An 18,864-nucleotide genomic window follows, 5' to 3' on the forward strand; every position below is an offset into this window, starting at 1 on the left:
CACAAAGTGCGCCTAAAAAAACGTACCTATTCTCCGGCTCCCTGCATGTCCTCTGGAGCTGGGCGCGGCGCAGCACGAGCTGTAGGGGGCGGAGCCAGGTCCCTGCGCTGAAAACAGTACTGGGACCTCTGCACATGCGCGCTACAGTGGGCGCGCATGTGCAGTAGCTCCAGGCGCCCAAAACTGTGGGAGGGGCCCGAAGCACGCAGCCCCTAGCCCTGGCCGAATGGCCTCACTGGGGCTGCGTGCATAAGGCTCCTCTGACCCGACCCGACCTCTGCTCCCCCCCCCCCCACCCCAGCGACCCGACCTTTGCTCCCCCCCCCCCCCCCCCCCGCGACGCTCTCTTCCCCCCCCCGGACCTCCGTGACCCCCCCGGACCTCCGCGCCTCTGCAAGTCGTCCCCCCCCCCGCACGCTGTTGGAGGACTCCCGGTGCTGCAGTCGGTAAGTAGAAAATGTTTTATTTATTGATTTTTTAAAAAATTATTTTTTATTAATTTTTTTTGATTGATTTATTGGTTGATTTATTGATGTATTTATCATGTATTATTGATGATGGCTCTTTATTTGTAAAACTGAAGTGTTTAATGTTTGTAAACTTCCCTTTAAACCCGAGCCACCCCCCCTTTCCCTACGCCTAATTTGTAACCTACGTCTGATTTTCTAAAGTGTAGACAAGGTTTTTTCGAAAGTACAAAAATCTTCACTTACTCCATTCTAAGTTAGTTTGGAGTAAGTTTTCACTGCCTAAACTTTGAAAACAGGCGTAAGTGGCCGGACACGCCCCCTTTTGAAAAAAAAATTCTGTTCCAAAGTGAAACTGTTCTAACTGACTAGAACTGGAGCAAACTAAATGCTGAGAATTCAAATTTCTAAGATACACCGTTCTACACCAGTTGCTCCAAAAAAACAGGAGCAACTCAGGCCGAAACTTGGCCCCTATATCTCTCTCTCACACATTCGCTAAGTCTTTCTCTCACACACATGCACACCCTAGTTTTAAAGACATGTGTTTTTTTGATTATATTGAAAATCTACTTCCAATTTTACAAATAAAAATGTGATTTTTTTAAAGTGAAGTAGCATTCCTGCCGGACTTGAGTCTTTTTAGATCAAGGGTCGGAACAGTGGCTTCATTTCATACAGATTTTGTATGGATGGTTATAATAATCTCTTTTACTTCTACTGTTGTATTGTTTGTGGCCTGAAAATAGCTTATCAGTAATAAATTTGCCAAAACTGTAAGTTTGTAAAATCTTGCAATCTTTGGATAAGGCAGTGAATCTTACTATAATAGGAGTGCAATAATATACAAAATATATATATTTTTATTATTTGAAGAGGCTCCAAGGATCAGTACTTGAAATTTAAAGTATTCAAAGAGAGTCATAACTCTAAAGTATTTGAAGAGGTCTCACAAGGAGTGACTGCTGCTAACAACCGGAAGCTGTGCAGAAGGGTTCTGCACATAAATCTGTGGTGGTTTAAGTATGAATGTATAATAATATAATCATATTGCATGCCTAAATCTATGGGATATGTGAAGCTATGGGTTGATTTAATAATGTATAATAGTGCAGTTGGTTTAAGTATTAATGTGTGATATTTTCGCGGGGGGAGGGCTGCGGAGATTTATTTGTTCGGATTGCGAGTGTGAAGGGAAAGGAGAAGAAAAATAATAAAAATGGATGTCTATTGTGTTTTGCTGACGCAGATTTTCTTTTCCTGATGAGACTCTGTTTGGCAGTAGCGATCTCTTTTCACCAGCCCCTCCCCTCCTTTCTCTCTGGAAGTGTTTTCTTTGTAATTGCGACAATATTTTCTTTTCAGTTAGTGAACAACCGAAAAAACACAATCTGCGAATGTACAAGTACTTCAACTTTGTTGGCAGCAATCGCGTCCTAATAGTAGTGATTCTTTGCGATTGTGCAAGTTGGATGGCCATAGGCATTTTAAGTTCTATAGTAGGGGTGTTCTATAGTAGGGGTGTTCAATCTATAGCCTGCGACCCAGGCCCAACCCACAAGCTTCAGCTATCCAGCCCAAGTGTATGAAGCTGTTGGCTACTCCCCATCATCAGTGCATTTTCAGGCTGAACTCACCTCCAGCTCCTCACTGTTTCACTTAGTGCCATTGTTGATTCCTATCTCTCCCGCTACTCCACCAATTGATTGAATGCGAATGCACACTATTGCAGAAGTTCTCACAATATCATGAATTGCTGACCATAGTGTGCAGCAGCATTGGATTGCTTGTAGGAACAGCACCAGCAGAAGGTAGAAAGTGGCTGAGAGGGGAGAAATCAGGAACTTAACTGAGAATAGGAGAGATCCAGTATAAAATTGAAGGGGCAGTGGAGACATACTGTACCAGCAGGAGAACAGTATAGAATTGGAGTGGCAGCATGAAATTGGAAGGATGAATAAATGCAAAAGCTTGAAAAGAATATAAAACCATTGACCATCCTCAGCAGTTTCCCAGCGTTATTAATATTCAGCTTTTATTTGGAACCCGTAAGCAACTGAGTGCTTCACAAAGAGAAAAGGTTGGGATGCCCCTGTTCTTTAGGTTTTGATTTGGAAAATGAATCTCGGAGAGTACGTAAGTGCTAAGCTAAAGTATTCTAAGTATGTATCCCTTCTCAGCAAACCATCTGTTCACTTTTTTGTGATCTACAATTGTGACCACAAATGTACTTCCATAATGTAAAATTTCAAAGAATTGTACAAAATGAAAACAGACAAATGATGGATAAATGACTTTCTGGCATTGTTTCCAGCCATGAGCACAGAACCAGTTTGCTCTTTGTGGAGCCATGGAACCACCAAGACATACAACCTTCCAGTTGAACACTTGGACTACAACTTCATAGAGAAGTGTACTGATGTGAAGTATCTGGAAAAAATTTTCATAGTGCTAAGGTACATACATGTTATGAATATCTCACTTCTGTGACATAATGCACAATGTTGCCAGTTATGTATTAATTGACACTTTCAAGAAATGAAAGACGATACCAGATTTCAAAATAAATTTTCTTTTGAATAATACCTGGAAAGATTTTCTGTAAATTTATAAAGATGGATATTATCAAGCAAATTTAGTGTAGAAACCAAAAAAAGTATTTTTCTAAAACAATGGTGTATTGTATTGCAGAAACATGGTTGCATTGTTCAGGAATTTAATTAAAGTTACCACAATATGATACAACTACATTTTCTTGGTTTCAATTGAAATGATAAAAATCTAATCCACAGTGCAATATGCTGCTAAATCTAATCAAACCCTTTTGTGTATTGAAAATATTGAATGTTTTTATTTGTTGTCGAGTGCATTTTCAATTGCAAATCAATGAACCAATGGCATTTTGTATCATAGATGCAAAATACTGTTTTCTTCAAGAAGAAAAATGGACACTCAAAGCTAGGCTGAGGAGTCGCAAGAACTCTTTAGGTAGTATTAGTATCTAGAAATCTTCACTTCCAGCCATTACAATACACTTGCACTCAAAGCCTTCAGGTCAATTGTTTATCATTGTAGGTGTAAAGTCCTGTCCCCTCAGTACAGATTCACACGAGGCATGTAGTGAAGTCAAGGTCACTCTGGACCTGCACCTTTATTTCACAGCTCTGGAATGCTGCTCTTGCCTGAGACCTGCCCTTATATACCTGTCTCTTGTAAGTGCACCCCTGGTGGTAAGGTATGCTGGTGGTTACAGGTCATATCTTATTACAGTCATGTATAGCATGTTAGGATACAGTTATATATAATAATGTAAGATACACGATATCACCCTCCCCCAAGGTCTTATTGTCTTTATGGGTTCAGTCTCTCAGGTGGTCTACGCTCTCGCGTGGAGCGTCTGAGTTGTGGTTCAGTTGTTTGCCTTGGTGTCTGTTTTTCTTTGGGTGTGATTGCTGGTATCTCGCCTGGGCTGTCTGTTTAGATTGGTGTGATTGTTGTTGACTCGCCTGGGCTGTCTGTTGGGATTGCCCTTTCCTCAGGTTGTTCCCTCTGTCTGTCCACCAGGTGTGGTGCGAGTTCCACATTGTAGTCTGCCTCTGGTTCCGCAGTGTTGTTGGTAAATCTGCTTTTGACTTGGTCTACATGCCTCCGGCAGGTTTTGCCATTGTCCATTTGTACTACCAGTAGCCTGTTTCCTTCCTTGCCCGTTACTGTCCCTGCAGGCCATTTGGGACCCCTGCCATAGTTTAGTACTAACACTTTGTCCCCTATCTCATTACATTTCCCCCTCGAACTTCTGTCATGGTGCTCAGTCAGCTTACGGCGCTTTGCCTCAACGATTTCGTGCATGTCTGGGAGGATTAATGAGAGCCTTGTTTTTAAAGTCCTTTTCATCAACAGTTGCGCGGGGCATCCCAGTCAATGAGTGCGGACGAGATCTGTATGCCAGCAGCAGTCGCGACAGGCGACCCTGCAGCGTGGGACCTTGGATTTTAAGCATGCCTTGTTTAATGATTTGCACTGCTCTCTCCGCCTGGCCGTCGGAGGCCGGCTTGAATGGCGTCGTGTTGACATGATTTATGCCGTGGTCAATTATAAAGTCTTGGAATTCTGCGCTGGTGAAGCACGGACCATTGTCACTGACCAATATGTCAGGGATTCCGTGCGTTGCAAACATGGTTGCGAGGTTCTCCACAGTGGTGGAGGTTGTGCTCGAGTTTAAAATGGTGCATTCGATCCACTTTGAAAATGCATCTACAACTATGAGGAACATTTTGCCCATGAATGGGCCCGCATAGTCTATGTGCACCCGCGACCATGGTTTGGTAGGCCAGGGCCAGGGGCTCAGTGGAGCCTCCCTGGGGGTATTGCTGAGTTGGGCACAAATGGTGCACCTTCGGACGCAGAGCTCCAGGTCCGCGTCAATACCAGGCCACCAGACGTGGGATCTGGCAATGGCCTTCATGAGAACGATCCCTGGGTGCTCGCGGTGGAGCTCCTGGACAAATGCCTCTCTGCCTCGCAGAGGCATGACTACTCTGCTGCCCCACATCAGGCAGTCTGCTTGTAGTGATAGCTCATGCATGCGTCGGTGAAAGGGTTTTAATTCCTCGGGGCAGGCATCGCGAGCCTCTGCCCAGTCACCGGTTAGGACACATCTTTTTACTAAGGATAATGTGGGGTCGCTGGCCGTCCAGGCTCTGATTTGGTGAGCCGTCATGGGCGAACCTGTGGACTCAAAGGCATTGATTGCCATGACTATCTCACAGTCCTGTTTGTCAGATCCTTCCGTGGTCGCCAGGGGTAGCCTGCTGAATGCGTCGGCACAGTTGTCTGTGCCTTATGGTATAGTCGTAGGACGCCAGCATGAGTGCCCACCGTTGAATTCGCGCCGAGGCGTTGGCATTTAGTGCCTTGCTCTCGGATAGGAGGGACATGAGGGGCTTGTGGTCGGTTTCTAACGCGAACTTGGCCCCGAAAAGATATTGGTGCATCTTTTTGACACCGTACACGCACGCGAGCGCCTCCTTCTCTACCATTCCGTACCCGCGCTCCGCCCGCGAAAGTGACCTGGAGGCATAAGCTATCGGTTGTAATTTGCCCGCATTATTGACATGTTGCAAAACGCACCCGGCCCCATACGCTGACGCATCGCATGTGAGAACTAGCTTTTTACCTGGGTCAAAGAAAGTCAAAGCACTGTTGGAACACAGAAGGTTGCGTGCCTTATTGAAGGCGCATTCCTGGGCGTCCCCCCAAAATCAATCGCACCCTTTTCTGAGTAGCACGTGGAGAGGCTCCAGCAGCGTGCTTAAGTTCTGCATAAAGTTTCCAAAGTAATTGAGTAGCCCGGCGAATTGCTTCTGTTTTGGACTCTGTTGGGCGGATTCCATCAGCGGCAATCCTTCTGCCCAAAAATTCAACCTCGGGTGCGAGAAACAGGCACTTGGATTTCTTGACTCATAGGCCTACCCGATCCAACCGCTTTAGTACTTCCTCCAAATTACGGAGATGGGAGTCGGTGTCCCTGCCCGTGATAAGTATGTCGTCTTGAAATACAACCGTCCCCGGGATGGACTTGAGCAGACTCTCCATGTTGCGCTGGAATATGGCAGCTGCCGACCTGATGCCGAATGGGCATGGATTGTACATGAAAAGGCCTCGATGTGTGTTGATGGTGGTGATTGGATTCTTCGGTCAATTCTTGCGTCATATACGCAGATGTGAAGTCTAATTTTGAGAAAAGTTTACCTCCAGCCAATGTGGCAAATAAGTCCTCCGCTCTGGGCAGCGGGTACTGGTCCTGTAGGGAGACTCTGTTTATGGTAGATTTGTAGTCCCCACAGATTCGTACGGATCCATCAGGCTTCATGACTGGGACGATGGGACTTGCCCTGTCGCTAAATTCCACAGATGATATAATGCCTTCCCGTTCGTGTTCAATCTATTTCCTCATCACATAGGGTACAGCTCTGGCCTTGTGATGGACCGGTCTAGCATCCTGTGTGATGTAGATTTTGACTTTGGCCCCTTTGAAAGTGCCCACACCTGGCTGAAAGAGATGTTCAAATCGCTTTATAACTGTTGAGCAGGAGGTCCGTTCCTCTAATGACATGGCATGGACATCATCCCATTTCCAGTTTAGTTTTGCCAGCCAGCTTCTCCCCAGCAGTGCTGGGGGGTCTTCGGGGACAATCCACAGGGGAAGTCGGTTCACTGTCCCTTTGTGTGTGACAGAGAGCATGGCGCTGCCGAGGACTGGTACGATTTCTTTGGTATAGGTCCTTAGTTTGGTGTCGGCCCTTGTGAGTTTTGGTTTGTCTCTTTTATGCGGCCACAGTTGTTCAACTTGTTGAGCGCCCATGAGAGATCGACTCGCTCCCGTATCCAGCTCCATGTTGACAGATATTCCGTTGAGTAGGACCCTCATCATTATAGCAGGCGTCCTGTTGTAGGTGCAGCAGCCATTGATCGTGTTGACCCGCTGTACACCGGTGTCCCGGGTACTGTCCCCACCATCTTCTGGTCCGCTTTCCAACCCATCTGATTCGTATACCAGCCGAGCTGCTGTTTTTTTGCACATGCGGGCCAAATGCCCTGTATATTCACAATTTTTACAAACAGACTGCTGAAGTCGACATCCCCTTGCCGAGTGCCCACCCCCACATCTCCAGCACAGACCTGTTCCATTGTTCAAAGAGTTTCCAAAGAATGAGCTGCGTCTGGCTATTCTCTCTTGAGCTTCTCTCAGTTTGTAGTTGATTGCTCGCATTGTGGGTTGATGAGGTGTGAACGGCCGTTCCTGTGGCCCTTGATGGCTTCTGCCAGCTGTCGAGAACCTGTTCTCCCAGTTTTGTCTGTGTGTGGGGGTAGCAGCTTGTTTAGTGCTGTGAACTTCTTGTTCCAATATTTTGTTAGTTGTCGTACCTGCATTGTAAATCAACCTCGTTTCTTCTTCCCCTACCAAGAATGTCTGTGTAACCAGTGCTGCTGCCTCTAAGGTCAGGTTCTTGGTCTCTATGAGCTTTCGGAATATGCCTGCATGGCTTATTTCTTCAATGAAAAAGTCTCTCAGCATTTCTCTCCTCAGTTCATCGGAGAACTCACATAAATTAGCCAACCTCCGAAGTTTCGCCACGAAGTCAGGTATGCTCTGGCCCACACAGCATCTGTAGTTGTAGAACCTGTGTCTGGCCATGTGTAGGCTGCTCGCTGGCTTCAGGTGGTCTCTTACCAGTGTGCTCAATTCTTCAAACGACTTGCTTGCTGGTTTCTCGGATGCCATCAGATCCTTCATTAAAGCGTATGTTTTCGAGCCACAGCTGGTCAAGAGATGGGCTCTTCTCTTGTCTGCCTTATCGTCGCCTAACCAGTCTTTGGTTACAAAGCTTTGCTGGAGCCTTTCTATAAAGTCCTCCCAATTGTCTCCCGCATTGTACTTTTCATCTGATCCGTTGTTCGCCATTCTGTGAATTCTGTAATCCCGTAACCCGTCGCCACTGTAAAGTCATGTCCCCTCAGTACAGATTCACACGAGGCATGTAGTGAAGTCAAGGTCACTCTGGATCTGCACCTTTATTTCACAGCTCTGGAATGCTGCACTTGCCTGAGCCCTGCCCTTATATACCTGTCTCTTGCAAGTGCCCCCCTGGTGGTAAGGTATGCTGGTGGTTACAGGTCATATCTTATTACAGTCATGTATAGCATGTTAGGATACAGTTATATATAATAATGTAAGATACATGACAGTAGGTAATGCTTCTATTATAGACATCATTTGGAGAAAGATATGAATAATTAAGATTTAAATACTGGAATGATGGAATTGGTAGACAAACATGGTTAGCAAGAGATTTTAATTTTAGTTTTAAAAAGATTTTGCTTTTATGGATTATATGACAAAAGTAATTACTATCTTAGAGAAAATGCAACTGAGTAGTCTAAATCCAGCTTGGGTCCTGTTTCATGGGAAGTGGTATAAACATAATTCTACTTGGTTTTATCTCTTCTATAATGGTACCTGTGCAAATTGCACAGTAATTTACTGCTTCATTTTATTTAGGCTTGCATGAAGAAAGAAATCTAATTTTCCTTATTTTTTTTCCATATCAAGAAAGTTTGATTGTTTGTATATGATTGTAGAATTTGTTAGGAAATTATGATAAATTACTTATCAGTTATGACCGTGTCACTTATGGACCATTTTCCACATTCCATGGTTAATCAGTTGATAATTTTATTTTGTCCTTGTCTCTTATGTACTAACATGATTTTGTAGTAGTCAATTTAGTTTCTGTTCAGAACATCACAATTACAACTACTACCTTTGTGTACAATGTTCAAGGTCAGGCGAGGAGGGATTTTATCCTGATCTTATAGCATTTTGTGAGAAGAAGATTCTAAAGCTGGATCCTAAAAGTCGAGCCCTTCGTAAAAACAACCCACCAGCAACTGCTGCTAGCTTTACTAAAGAAGAATGGCAAGAAATTACCAGTGATCTCAAGGTATACACTGTCTTTAAATGAATAGCAAATAAAGATTTCATGGAGGGCGGATGTATAACTAAAAACACTTACTTGAATTGAACAAAAGTTGTTTACTGTGATCACTTTGCTGGTGAGTGAAATCAGTTGGTTAGTGTGGTCGCTTTCAAAAGAACCAATTTTCTCATGTTTAGTGTGATCCCCTTAGACCTCAAAAATGTGGAATTCCTTATCACCCTTCAGCTCCTACAATCTGCAGACTTGCATTTGCCTAATCACTACTGATTTACTTTATCTTCCGCCCGACTCTTTTCAACATTCGTGGTGTCCTGTACTATGGAACTTTATACTTTACCTACATTTTAACATTTTAGAACTGGGTTAGTGATGTAAACAGCCATCACACAACTTACACCTGTGCATATACTTTTTGTATAAGGAAGACAAAATCAAGATATTATAGAATCATGGAATAGTATAGCACAGAAGGAGGCTATTTGGCCCATTGAGTGCACCGGTTCTTTTCGAAGAGTGATCCAGTTAGTCCCACTCCCCCGCTCTTTCCCCATATGCCTGCAATTTTTTCTCCTTCAAGTATTTATCCAGTTCCCTTTTGAAGGCTACTATTGAATCTGTTTCCACCACCCTATCAGGCAGTACATTCCAAATCCTAACCACTCGTGTAAAAAAGTTTCCCCTCATGTCACTTCTGGTTCTTTGCCAAATACCTTAAATCTGTGCCCCCTCGTTATCGACCCTTCAGCCAATGAAAATAGTTTCTCTCTATCTACTATCTAAATCCTTCATGATTTTAAACGCCTCTATCAACTCTCCTCTTGGCCTTCCCTGCTCCAAGGAGAACAAACCCCAGCTTCTCTAGTCTATCCACCTAACTGTATTCCCTCATCCTTGGAACCATTCTAATAAATCGCTTCTGTACCCTCTTCAAAGCCTTCATGCCCTTCCTAAAGTGTCGTCCCCAGAATTGTACCACAATACTCCAGCTGGAGCCAAACTGATGTTTTATGTACGTTTAGCCTAACTTTCTGGCTTTTGTATTCATTCCATATGCTTTATTAACTGCTTTGTTAATCTGTCCTGCAACCTTCAAAGATTTGTGCACAAGCATTCCCAGGTGTCTCTGTTCTTGCACCCCCTTTAAAATGGCACCATGTAGTGTGTATGGTCTCTCCTCATTCTTCCTACCAAAATCTATCACTTTACACTTCTCTGTTGAATTTTGTCTCCCAATCCACCAGCCTGTCTATTTTCTAAGTCTGTTTACTGTTTACTACACTTCTAAGTTTCATGCCATCTGCAAATGTCAAAATTGTGCCCTGTAGCCCCAAGTTCAAGTCATTAATGTATATCAAAAACAGCAATGGTCCTTGGAGAACGCCACTGTGTAATTCTCTCCAGTCCAAAAAACAGCTATTCACTACGACTCTGTTTTCTATCCCTTAGCCAATTTTGTATCCATATTGCTACTGTCCTTTTATCTCATGGGCTTCAATTTTGCTAACAAGCCTAATATGTGACATTTTATCAAACTCCTTTTGAAAGTTCATAAACACAACATCAACTGCCCTCATCCACCCTCTCTGTTACCTCATCAAAAAACTCATCGAGTTAGTCAAACACGATTTGCCCTTAGCAAATCCGTGCTGGTTCTCCTTTATTAGTCCATGCTTGTCCAAGTGGCTGTTAATTATCTCCCGGATTATTATTTCTAAAAGCTTCCCCACCACCGACATTAAATTGACTGGCTCTACTTCTTTAGTAAACAAGATCTTAAAATGCAGGTAAAATAAGTATTTGAATTTATGGTTTACTGTGAACTCACAATGCTTAAAACCTCCTTTCTTGGTTACAAAATAATTATTAATTACTGATGCTCGTGTAATATGAGATGATCACACTTTAGTAGCTTCTGCTGTACAGTATTAAATTTATATGAATTAGCACCCATGATGTGCAAGATATATTTAGCAATGCCATACCTACTGTCAGTTATGTCCTTATGTAATTATTTATTAGGCTTGAAGGAGCATAGTTGCCACAGGTTAAGTTTATTGAACCCCTGAATAAAATACCTGAGTTTGAATTCTGATGTTGGTTAATCTATTTAGGGAATCGCTAGCCTTTTTAGGGCTCCTGTCAGAGGGTAAAAAAAAACCCTTCCTGATAGGAGGGGGGGGGTGTACCACAGATGAACCAAGAAACGCACTGGCTACAGTCCTGGAGGTAGCTATAAACTGATTAGCATCCCCTCCTAACCAAGGAGGATCACAAATGATTAGGAGACAGCTGTGATGGAAACCATGAGAGAGGTATATTTTTAGTGATCAATACAATAAAACATTGCTACTAATTGCCCCAATGTAGCTTTTATGAACAAATATTACTTAGATGGATCTTGAGAGATTTTTCAAAACAAGTTGCTAAAGGGTCTGTTGGGAGCAGGGAGCTGGTTGAGAGCACAGGCTTCACCAGAGACAAAATACTCAGCCCCACCAACTACTAGGGCCTTTTAAACAGTTTACAGCACTGTACTCACTGGGATTTTAAACAGAGCATTGCTGTGTCTACATGTACTTTAACCAGATGAGCACTAAACTATCGAAAAGCACCAACACAGGGCTCAGCTGTATATTTAATTCTCCTTCATCAAAAATCTTAATGTTATTGTTTGAATGCATCATAGGAACGCGAGTAGGCCATTCAGCCCCTTGAGCCTGTTCCGCCATTCAATGAGATCATAGCTAATCTGCTTCTTAACTCCAGCCACCTGCCTTTTTTATACCCTTATCTATCAAAAATCTATTGATCTCAGATTTAAAATTATTAATTGAGCGAGTATCTATTGCTTTTTGTGGGAGAGTGTTCCACACTTCTACCACCCTTTGCATGAAAAAGTGTTTCTTAACTACCCTCCTAAATGGTCTGTCTCTGATTTTAAGGTTTTAAGGTTATGTCCCCTTGTCCTAGACCAGCAGAAACAGTTTATCTCTATCTACCCTATCAATCCCTTTCAAAATCCTAAAAACCTCAATCAAATCATCCCTTGAGCTTCTATAGTCCAGGGGATACAAACCTAGTTTATGTAATCTCTCCTCATAATCTAACCCTTGGAGCCCTGGTAACATTCTGGTGAATCTGTGCCGCAATTCTTCCAAGACCAATATATATCCCTTCTAAGATGCAATGGCCAGAATTGTACACAGCACTCCAGCTGTGATCCAACCAGTGTTTTGTATAGCTGTAGCAAAACTTCCTCTTTATATTCGAGCCCTCTAGTTATAAAGGCTAATAACATTCCATTAGCCTTTTTGATCATTGTAGCTACAAAGGTCAGAATGAACCAAGAAATTAATTCAGGGTCAAGAGAACTCTGGGAGAAAATTGGAAAGGGCTCTGATTTATTAATAACAAAAAAAAAAGAATTAGTACCTAAAAGTCAGAATATCAAAAGTGCTAATGCTACTTATTTGAACATTGAATTATCTACTGTGTGATAAGTTACAGTTTACTTACTAAGTTGGTGTTTTCAGGAAATATGTGTAATGTGAATAAACAACTGAATGAAGTATGGTGTGAAAACTAAAGTATTCAATTACATTTCATCTTTAGGAACGTTAGTTACAATAGTTTAAGACACAAGTTTTATTCTAATATTTCCCCCTGTAGACTGATGCAAGCAAGATCCACAATTGTTTTTTAAATCCCATTTTATTTCGGCCAGAGTTGGACAGATGAAATGAAGCAAAAGGAAAATGAAGAAAATTATAGAAAAACATCAGCTGGATGTTTCAATCCAGAAAACCAAGCACCTGTCCGTGGTGTTAATGCTTCAGTTCTTTCCCACCAGGTAAAAGTGGAACTTTTTATAAATTTACATTCTTCCGGTCCTTCTTCAGTTCCATTTTCTCCTCAAAAAGGCTGTTCTCTGGGATAATTTTTTTGTTGCAGCTAATGTAAATGCTACTTTGTAATCAACATGCTTTAGTCTGGTTTCTTCTACTCATTATTCATACATGAAGATTCTGATCTATGTAGTGCAATCAAGTGTGGCGATCAAGCACTTTCCTGTCTCCCAGGCAGGAAGGGAGAAGGCTTGGAAGCAGGTCACTTGTCTTCTGTTATTAGTAAGAGAATGATGTGTTGCACAGAAGACCTAAGGAAGGTATGAACATAACTTTAAAGTGATACAAAAAATTGTGAAAATAATTCTTTGTTATACTAAATAACAATAATAACTTGCATTTATAAAGTGCTTTTAACATAGTAAAACATCCCATGGTGCTTCACAGGAGCTATTATCAAACAAAATTTGATACAAAAGTAACCATGCGCCCTGCTACATTTCTTTTCAACAAACTGCTTCATAAGCTACTATAATGAATTTGCTTCATGGGTTCTTTGCTTAAGAATTCATAGCAACACATTACTATTAAGAACTAGTTGGTTTATTAGCAAAAGTTTAACAATCACACAACACACTACCAGTTCATCCACCAGGCTCACAACCACTTGCCTCATCGTGCATCCCCTGAACCCAACTGGCTGGGGTTTTATTGAGTCTTGTGAACATCATTGTGACAGACTAAGCTATTCTCAACTCAGAACAGCTCTACAACTATTTTAAATTATAACTTTAACCCAAGTGCCCCCCTTGGTAAGGGCACTGGAATCCACAAATACATTTTAAGGGAACAATAACAAATCAAATTAAAATTCTGTTCCCTGCTGTAATGATGCATTCCAGTCCCTCCAGTGCCTACCTCTCGTGGAAGACCACGAGCATATTGGTTGACACCGCGTACTCCATCTCCAGGGACACCCTGGCGCAAACGTAGCCATGGAAGAGAGGCAGGCAGTCGGGCTGAATGACCCCCTTGACCGCCCGCAGCTTGGACCTGTTAATGGCCACCTTGGCCAGGTCAACAGCTGTACAAACCTGTGAGCGTACTCACAGATGCATACATTACAGGTACTTGATTAGAACTTGTACAGCTAATAAGAAATAGCTTGATCTATTGCTAGAGTCCACTTTGTTTATCGAATTTCCAATTGATATGTTGAAATTGAAATTCAGTGTGGTTTGATTCAGTCAGAATTTCAGTTGAGTACAAATTTGTTAAAATAGAAGTTCAAAATAAATGTATGCTTTTGTTCATACCATTTGGAAAGAAAACATAAAATCAGAAATATCGTCCAGATAACCAAACAACCAAAGAAGTAGATATTAAATTGATGGATATTGTTGTTGGATCCTTCCAGGTTGTGGATGGAGAGGCTGTGTGTGGAGTTTTTCATGTTTTTTGAGGGGGTGGGGGACATGTTATATCCAGCACAAGATCACAATAATGATAGCCAGTCAGAATTCACTTGAAATAAGTGAATGTCATGTTTAACTCCAGTAATTGAACCACTTATATAGATGACAGGTGGCAAACAGTGGAAACACAGTTTAGAAATTGAACATTTCCAGTTGTTGTAGAGTATTAAAAATATAACACTCGACACGAAAGGTCTTTTATAGAGAAAAGAGTTGTTTATTAAAACCTGATTAATCAAGGGAGATCCGGCCGCATCAGTACCGTTACTGAGTGGTCTCAACGCCGATCTCACAGGACAAGCTGTGTAATTACATTTTTATACAGTTGAGATGCAGTCAAAATGGTGGAACGATGCCGGGAAGTGTTCCATTGGTTAATACAGGTTACAGCAATTTCATTGGGTGCTACAGTTACATTAATTTTATTGGCTACAGTACTTTCTAATGATTCTATTGGTACATTCAGTTCTGATGGCTGTTGCTAGGGAACAGCCCCTGCAGGTTACGTGTTACCTTTCTGGGAACGTCTTCCCAGGCTAACTTGTCCTTGGCAGATGTCTGCTTACACTCTGCTTAAACGAGGCTTTTGTTCCTGTTATCTCCTGTGGCTGGAACATCGTGGCCTCCTCTCATTATTTCTGTGAGCTGTCTACATAAATCCTGTGGGTATTCTTATCTCCTAAGAGAATTTCTCTGACCTTCTATGTTTCTGCCTAATTGCTGGGATGTGGGATTCCGCTATTCTACCATGAACGCATTTAAACCTTTCTCTCAGCCTTTCTTACTTTATATTTTAATTACACCGAATTGCTTTACCCCTAATTAAGGTTTTTCGCTCTTACATCAGTGTTTCTCTGAAAATACTTGTGAAGCTTCTCTGATGGTTCAAGTGAGCAAATACACCATGCAACATGGTATAGTGGCATTTGTCATGTATTTCACCATCTTGTAATGACAATAGTTATGTAACTAACTCATGTACACTGTACCTGTACCCTTGTAATGCACACCCTGACCACAGGGGGTGAGCTTGCGGGAGACACTCCTCACCTGGGCTTCCTGATGTAAAAGGGGAGGTCCCACCTAGGATCAACACTCTTCAGTCCTGGAAATAAAGTGAAGGTCACAGAATGACCGTGTCTGATATATACATGCCTCGTGTGAGTTTGTAACAAGGTGCAGAGACACTACATTTGGCGACGAGAAACGGGAATCACCGAACCACGAGGGTGGCCACCGGCAGCACAGAGGAACGCTACTGTGTGGGTGAGGACCGGGACGACTTTGTGGAAAGAGGCAGCGGCTGACAAGCGGAGGGCGCATCTACTGACCAGCTGTGGTCCACAGACGTATGTGCTAATGAAAGACCTGCTCGCACCCCAAAAGCCAGCGGACAAGTCCTTCGAAGAGCTCAGCCAGCTGACCAGTGAGCATCTCAAGCCGGCAAGTAGCGTACACATGGCCCGGCACCGGTTCTACTCTCACCGGCGTCGGGAGGGTCAAAACATCTCGGACTTCGTGGCAGAACTGCGGCGTTTGGCCAGTCTCTGTAAGTTCTCCGATGCCTGCAGGGGAGAGATGTTAAGGAACTTTTTCATCGAGGGCATTAATCATGCCGGCATTTTCAGGAAGCTCATAAAGACTAAGGACTTGACTTTAGAAGGGGCGGCGTTGATAGCTCAGACCTTTATGGCAGGGGAAGAGGAGACCAAACTAATTTACGCACACAGCCCTGGTTTCAACGTTGCGATGAACCAGGGAGTTAATGTTGTAAAAATGACACAGAACTCCACAGGCAGGCAAGGGCAATTCGACACCGTCCAGGCAGGCAGGCAAGGGCAATTCGACATCGCCCAGGCAGCAACAAGCTTCAGGATGGGCCCACAACAGGGACAATGGAAAGGGGATCGGCAATTCACGCCATCACGAGGAACAGTGCATCCTGTGATGGGACAATTAACACCCTCCATCAGAGTGCTTAGAAACAGCCAAGCGGGCCATCAGAGATGAATGCCTGGGAATAGTCCCTTTATTAACAGCAATCTCAGCTCATGTTGGAGGTGTGGGGGCGGACACACTGCCAAAAGCTGCAGGTTCCAGCTTTATACCTGTAGGATTTGTAATGTCAGTGGACACTTGGCCAGGATCTGCAAAAAGGCAGTAGCAAGGCTAGTCTGCAAGACAGAGGAACCAGCCGAGCGGTCTGAAATGCAGGATGAGGCCTGGGGTACAACCATGGATGCCGAAGTTCAGAGAGTTCACAGCTCATACACCAAAACGCCACCCATGATGATGAAAGTCTCACTGAATGGCATCCCGGTGCACATGGAGCTGGATACCGGAGCTAGCCAGTCGCTCGTGAAAGCCCAACAGTTTGAGAGACTATGACCACACAGAGCTAGCAGGCCCAAACTGGAATGCATTGAGACGCAGCTACGTACGTACGTACACCAAAGAGATCATCCCAGTGCTGGGCAGTGCAAACTTGGTGGTAACGCATAATGGATTACAGTACCGGCTGCCACTCTGGATTGTTCCGGGAAATGGCCCCGCGCTTTTGGGGAGGAGTTGGCTAGCTGAGATGAATTGGAAATGGGGGGATGTGCACGCCATTTCATCCGCGGAGCGAAGTTCATGCTCACAGGTATTGCAAAAATTCGAGTCACTCTTTCAACCCGGTGTCGGAACGTTCAAGGGCACTAAAGTAGTGATACACATCACTCCGGGCGCCAGACCAGTGCATCACAAAGCCAGAGCGGTGCCGTACGTGATGCGTGAGAAAATTGAAAGTGAACTGGACAGGCTGCTCACAGAGGGCATAATTTCGGCCGTTGAATTCAGCAACTGGGCAAGTCCCATCATTCCCGTCCTCAAAGCAGATGGCTCGGTTAGGATTTGTGGTGACTACAAAGCCACCATCAACCGAGTGTCGTTGCAAGACCAATACCCGCTTCCGAGAGCGGAGGACCTCTTTGCCACGCTGGCAGGTGGCAAGCTGTTCACGAAGCTGGACCTCACTTCGGCCTACTTGACTCAGGAACTGGCGGAAGATTCCAAGCTTCTGACCACCATCACGACGTACAAAGGATTATTTGTCTACAACAGGTGCCCGTTTGGCATTCATTCGGCAGCGGCTATCTTTCAGCGAAACATGAAAAGCTTGCTCAAGTCCATCCCTGGAACGATCGTGTTCCAAGACGACATCCTTATAACGGGTTGAGACACTGAGGAACACCTCCACAACCTGGAGGAGGTGCTACGCTGATTGGAACGGGTAGGCCTGCGGCTGAAAAAGGCCAAGTGCGTGTTTTTGGCCCCAGAGATCGAATTCTTGGGCAGGAGGGTTGCCGCAGACAGGATCCGGCCCACTGAATCAAAAACTGAGGCGATTCGCCGGGTGCCCAGGCCCGCCAACACGCCAGAGTTGCGATCATTCCTGGGACTTTTGAACTATTTTGGGAACTTCCTGCCGAACTTAAGCACATTGTTGGAGCCGTTACACATGCTCCTCCGTAAAGGTTGTGAATGGTTTTGGGGGGATTGTCAAGAACGGGCTTTCAATAAGGCGAGGAACCTGCTGTGTTCCAACAAACTGTTGACTTTGTATGATCCCTGTAAAAAACTGGTTTTAACATGCGATGCGTCATCCTACAGGGTTGGGGGTGTGTTGCAGCAGGGTAACGAGGATGGCCGACTCCAACCGATGGCTTACGCCTCCAGGTCGCTCTCCCAGGCAGAGCGCGGATACGGCATGGTCGAGAAGGAGGCACTCGCATGTGTGTACGGTGTGAAAAAGATGCACCAGTACCTTTTCGGTAGACGGTTCGATCTAGAGACGGACCACAAGCCGTTAACATCTCTGTTGTCCGACAGCAAGGCTGTCAACGCTAACGAATCAGCTCGCATACAGCGATGGGCTCTCACACTGGCTGCATATGACTACACCAAAGGCACCGGCCAGGCACCGAAAATTGCGCTGATGCGCTCAACAGGCTCCCACTGGCCACCACCTAGGGGGCGTTGGAGCAGAGCGCCAAGATGGTCATGGCCGTTGTGGCTTTTGACACTGGGCTCCCCATCACAGCCTGACAGATCAAATTCTGGACCAACAGGGACCTCCTCCTCTCCATGATAAAGAAATGTGTCCTGACTGGGAATTGGGCACCCGCACACAGGGCATGCCCCGAGGAAGTCAGGCCATTTCAGAGTCAGATGGATGAGCTCTCCGTCCAAGCCGACTGTCTGTTATGGGGCAGCCGGGTAGTCATGCCCCAGAAAGGAAGGGAAGCGTTCATCAGGGAACTCCACAGCGAGCACCCTGGCATCGTGTTAATGAAGGCCATTGCCTGGTCACACGTGTGGTGGCCGAGGATTGACTCAGACCTGGAACACTGGATTCGCAGGTGCACGACGTGTGCCCAACTGGGCAATGGCCCCAGGGAGGCCCCACTCAGCCCGTGGCCCTGACCCACCAGGCCATGGTCACGCATTCACGTGGACTATGCGGGCCCGTTCATGGGAAAAATGTTCCTGATCGTTGTCGATGCATACTCGAAGTGGATCGAGTGCATCATAT

The 18,864-nt window shown here is 44.4% G+C and overlaps 1 protein-coding gene across 4 annotated transcripts in view; it reads left to right on the forward strand.

The window, feature by feature from the left end:
• Window positions 1-18,864, forward strand: part of LOC139270934 (sperm-associated antigen 1-like) — a 180,349-nt gene that overhangs the window by 21,857 nt on the left and 139,628 nt on the right. For 3 of the 4 annotated variants that reach the window (XM_070888476.1, XM_070888475.1, XM_070888474.1), the window contains 3 exons: window positions 2,782-2,923; window positions 8,812-8,971; window positions 12,693-12,818. In XM_070888476.1, coding sequence (XP_070744577.1) covers window positions 2,784-2,923; window positions 8,812-8,971; window positions 12,693-12,818 — 426 coding nt within the window. In that variant the 5' untranslated portion in view covers window positions 2,782-2,783. Of the gene's footprint in view, window positions 1-2,781; window positions 2,924-8,811; window positions 8,972-12,692; window positions 12,819-18,864 lie in introns of those variants that run through there. The other variant, XM_070888477.1, reaches the window with a different exon arrangement.

Source organism: Pristiophorus japonicus, chromosome 1 (assembly GCF_044704955.1).
Source record: "Pristiophorus japonicus isolate sPriJap1 chromosome 1, sPriJap1.hap1, whole genome shotgun sequence".
Lineage (NCBI taxonomy): Eukaryota > Metazoa > Chordata > Chondrichthyes > Pristiophoridae > Pristiophorus > Pristiophorus japonicus.